This window comes from Otolemur garnettii, unplaced genomic scaffold (genome assembly GCF_000181295.1).
Source record: "Otolemur garnettii isolate 467f Iridium unplaced genomic scaffold, OtoGar3 scaffold00005, whole genome shotgun sequence".
Lineage (NCBI taxonomy): Eukaryota > Metazoa > Chordata > Mammalia > Primates > Galagidae > Otolemur > Otolemur garnettii.
Genome location: NW_003852400.1, coordinates 18,336,117 through 18,338,874, shown reverse-complemented (window position 1 = coordinate 18,338,874; position 2,758 = coordinate 18,336,117). Strand labels below are relative to the sequence as shown.

Here is a 2,758-nt window from a genome sequence, read left to right as displayed (position 1 = left end):
AAAAAAAAAAAAAGAAAAGAAAAGAAAGAAAAGAAAGAAAGAAAGAGTGGAGCACAAAGTTGAGGGACCTATCCAAGTTCACTCAGCTGGGCGTGGCAACACCAGGAATGCCCAGTCTGTCTCACACATAGCTCACATCCCTAACTCCTCACTATACAACCCCAAGGAAAAGCCTCAATTCAACAACCTCTAGCACCTTAAAAATCCTCAATCAGTAATTTCACTGCTTTCAATTTTGCAAACAGGATATAAAACACCAAGTTAACTAGTAGATAAGAAACATTTATTTTTCTTTAAATAATGTCCTGGTTTGGTAGACAACTATAATCACCTAAAACTTCAATATCTCCTTTACACTATTCCACAATGAGATATGCTACTCAGAATCATGATCTTCCATCAATACGAGAAATAATCAGTTATGTTCAATGCTCTGTACTCTATTTCCTAAAGAGAGGATATAAAATCCACTAGATCTTAAAGGACATTTTAACAAGAGTTAGGCTCAAAAGGAGTTTCACATCACTAAATCTCAGTAAGCTAGAAAATCCAATTAACTATAATGCCCATTTGCCAGCATTGTACTTAATCCAAATTTTACTGATTGTCTATTAAAACCTTGAAATTATTTAAACATAAAGAATTTTTATATTAACATCCTTGGTTTCTTGCTGAGACTCAGTTGTGATAAATTATTTAACACAAACCTGGAGGGGCTCCAAGTGAATCATTAGCATTAGTAAATATACAGTGAATGTGTTTTAGAACAGGGCTTAATGGACTCCAGAACGCACATCTGTGAAGATTTTGGGTCAGAGCATTATTAATTAATCCTCATTAATAATGCACTGGGCTCAACACCTTGCTCTTTCACACGCTCCTTGGCTTCAAACTCCTGTGAATGCAGGAACTCCCCCCCACACACACACATGCATTCCTAACTTGGAAGAGTGAAATTGCTAATACTCAATATTCGCAAGAAAAGAGACCAGGACTAAAGATGGGTTCTACACCTTAACTTTAGAGTCGTCTTGCCAAAGATTCTGTATGCAAACACAAAACTTGAAGTCAGAAGACAGTAACAACAAACCCTCGGCTAAATTTTGATCCATTGTTTTCTCTTTCTTGAAGAAAGTTTGCTTATTTTACAATGAATGGGTGGAAAGATGACTATCAACACTCACGTGCTCTCCGGGGTTTTATTTTAAGAAATGAAGCACCTTTATGCTTAACTTCTGTTAGCACCTTCATTAACATGGATGACATGTGAAACAAGCGAAACAAAGGCTAGAGGGTTTCTTAGGGACTCTGAGGGGTAATTTTCTGTGCCTGTAGCATTCTCTCCCTGAGCGCAGTTACCTGGATCCAGGAAAGTTCTGACAGTAGGGGAGCTAGCTTCTTCAGGTTAAAGGGCGTTTTCAAGCCCAACACGCAAAATCTAACAACCCCATTCCACGTAACACTGTTGTCACCCTGGTATAGCCTGTGACATGAATTTATTCTTTAGTGTCCTGAACAGATCTGGGTGGGTTTTTGTTGCTCAGTTGGTTGATTTAACAGACAATAGCCCCTGAGCTCTTGTAAATGGAACAAGTTCAGAAGACTTATTCTTAAATGTCCAGACAACTTAACAGCGCTCATTCTCTCCAGCAGCGGGAAGACTCGGACACCTTGAAAATGAACACCCAAATTTCGCTTTCTAGGACCCGAAGTACCGAACAATAGGTCCCAAGGTAACTGTCCCACTTCCCTTTAGGTTGGATGTGTTAAACAATACTAGGGCACAATCCAACGCTTCACCAATTTCCAAAGCTAAATCACTGGCCTAATACCAAAGCCTGCGTACAAAAAATAACAAGTGACCCAAGCGGCCTTACAGCCTCGCGTGCGGTGGAGACCGAGCTGTCCCCTTGCCCGTCCCCCACGGGCGCGAAAAGAGGGAGCACGAGTGGCGGGGAGGGAAGACCGAAACTGTAGGCTTGAAGACAGTCCACAAATGAGCCCTCAGGTCCTGGGGCGAGAGGTCTCTTTCCTTTCTGTCTTCTCTCTCCCCCTCCAACTCAGGTGGCCAGCACGGTTCACTCGGTCCCTCGCCCGCAGCTCACTCCACGCCAGCCGGGTGGCAGCTGCATGGCTAGTGCCAGGAGCGCGGCGGGGGGCGCGGGGCCGAGGGCGCGGGCGCTGGGGGCGCGGGGGACAGTGCGCTACTCACCGATGCGGCTGAAACTCTCCGACAAAGTTCTCCGCAACTTCTTCATCTTGCCGATCTTCTCGGCCGGCTGCGGCTCAATGAGGTCGCACATCTGGGCGACGCCGGGCCGCGGCAACTTCGCTAAACTGGTCCAGAGCGGAGCAAAGACAACGGCGAGGGCGCGCGCCGCCGGGAAGGCGGCGCCTCCTCCTCCTCCAGCACCTCCTCCCCGGGCCGGGAGGCGACGCGCAGGGCTGGGGCGGCGGGCGGCGGGCGGCGGGCTCGGCCCGGGCCTGGGCCGCGGCTGGGCGGGCGGGGGCGTTTTACGTGGTGCCAGGGGCGGCCGCGCTGACCGCCGCCGTGGTGGCCCCGCGCCGCGTAGCCGCCGCCCGGCTCATTTTCCCTCCTTTGTAACCGAGAGGAGCGCGGCCGGCAGGGGGGGTGGTGCGGCCGAAGGAGGAGGCGGGGGCGGGCCGGGGACACGGTGCGGGAGCTGCGAGTCGCCGAGTGCGCGGGACGGGGCTGGGCCGGCGGGAGGGGAGAAGTTCGCAGCCCCGACTTGCGGAC

The 2,758-nt window shown here is 49.7% G+C and overlaps 1 protein-coding gene across 1 annotated transcript in view; it reads right to left on the bottom strand.

The window, feature by feature from the left end:
• The window catches only part of CDK14 (cyclin dependent kinase 14), a 615,387-nt gene extending 613,063 nt beyond the window's left edge, over positions 1 to 2,324 (bottom strand). Inside the window, exon 1 of the mRNA XM_012811338.2 lies at positions 2,213 to 2,324. Coding sequence (XP_012666792.1) covers positions 2,213 to 2,303 — 91 coding nt within the window. The 5' untranslated portion in view covers positions 2,304 to 2,324. The remainder of the gene's footprint in view (positions 1 to 2,212) is intronic.
• Positions 2,325 to 2,758: the final 434 nt, after the last annotated feature.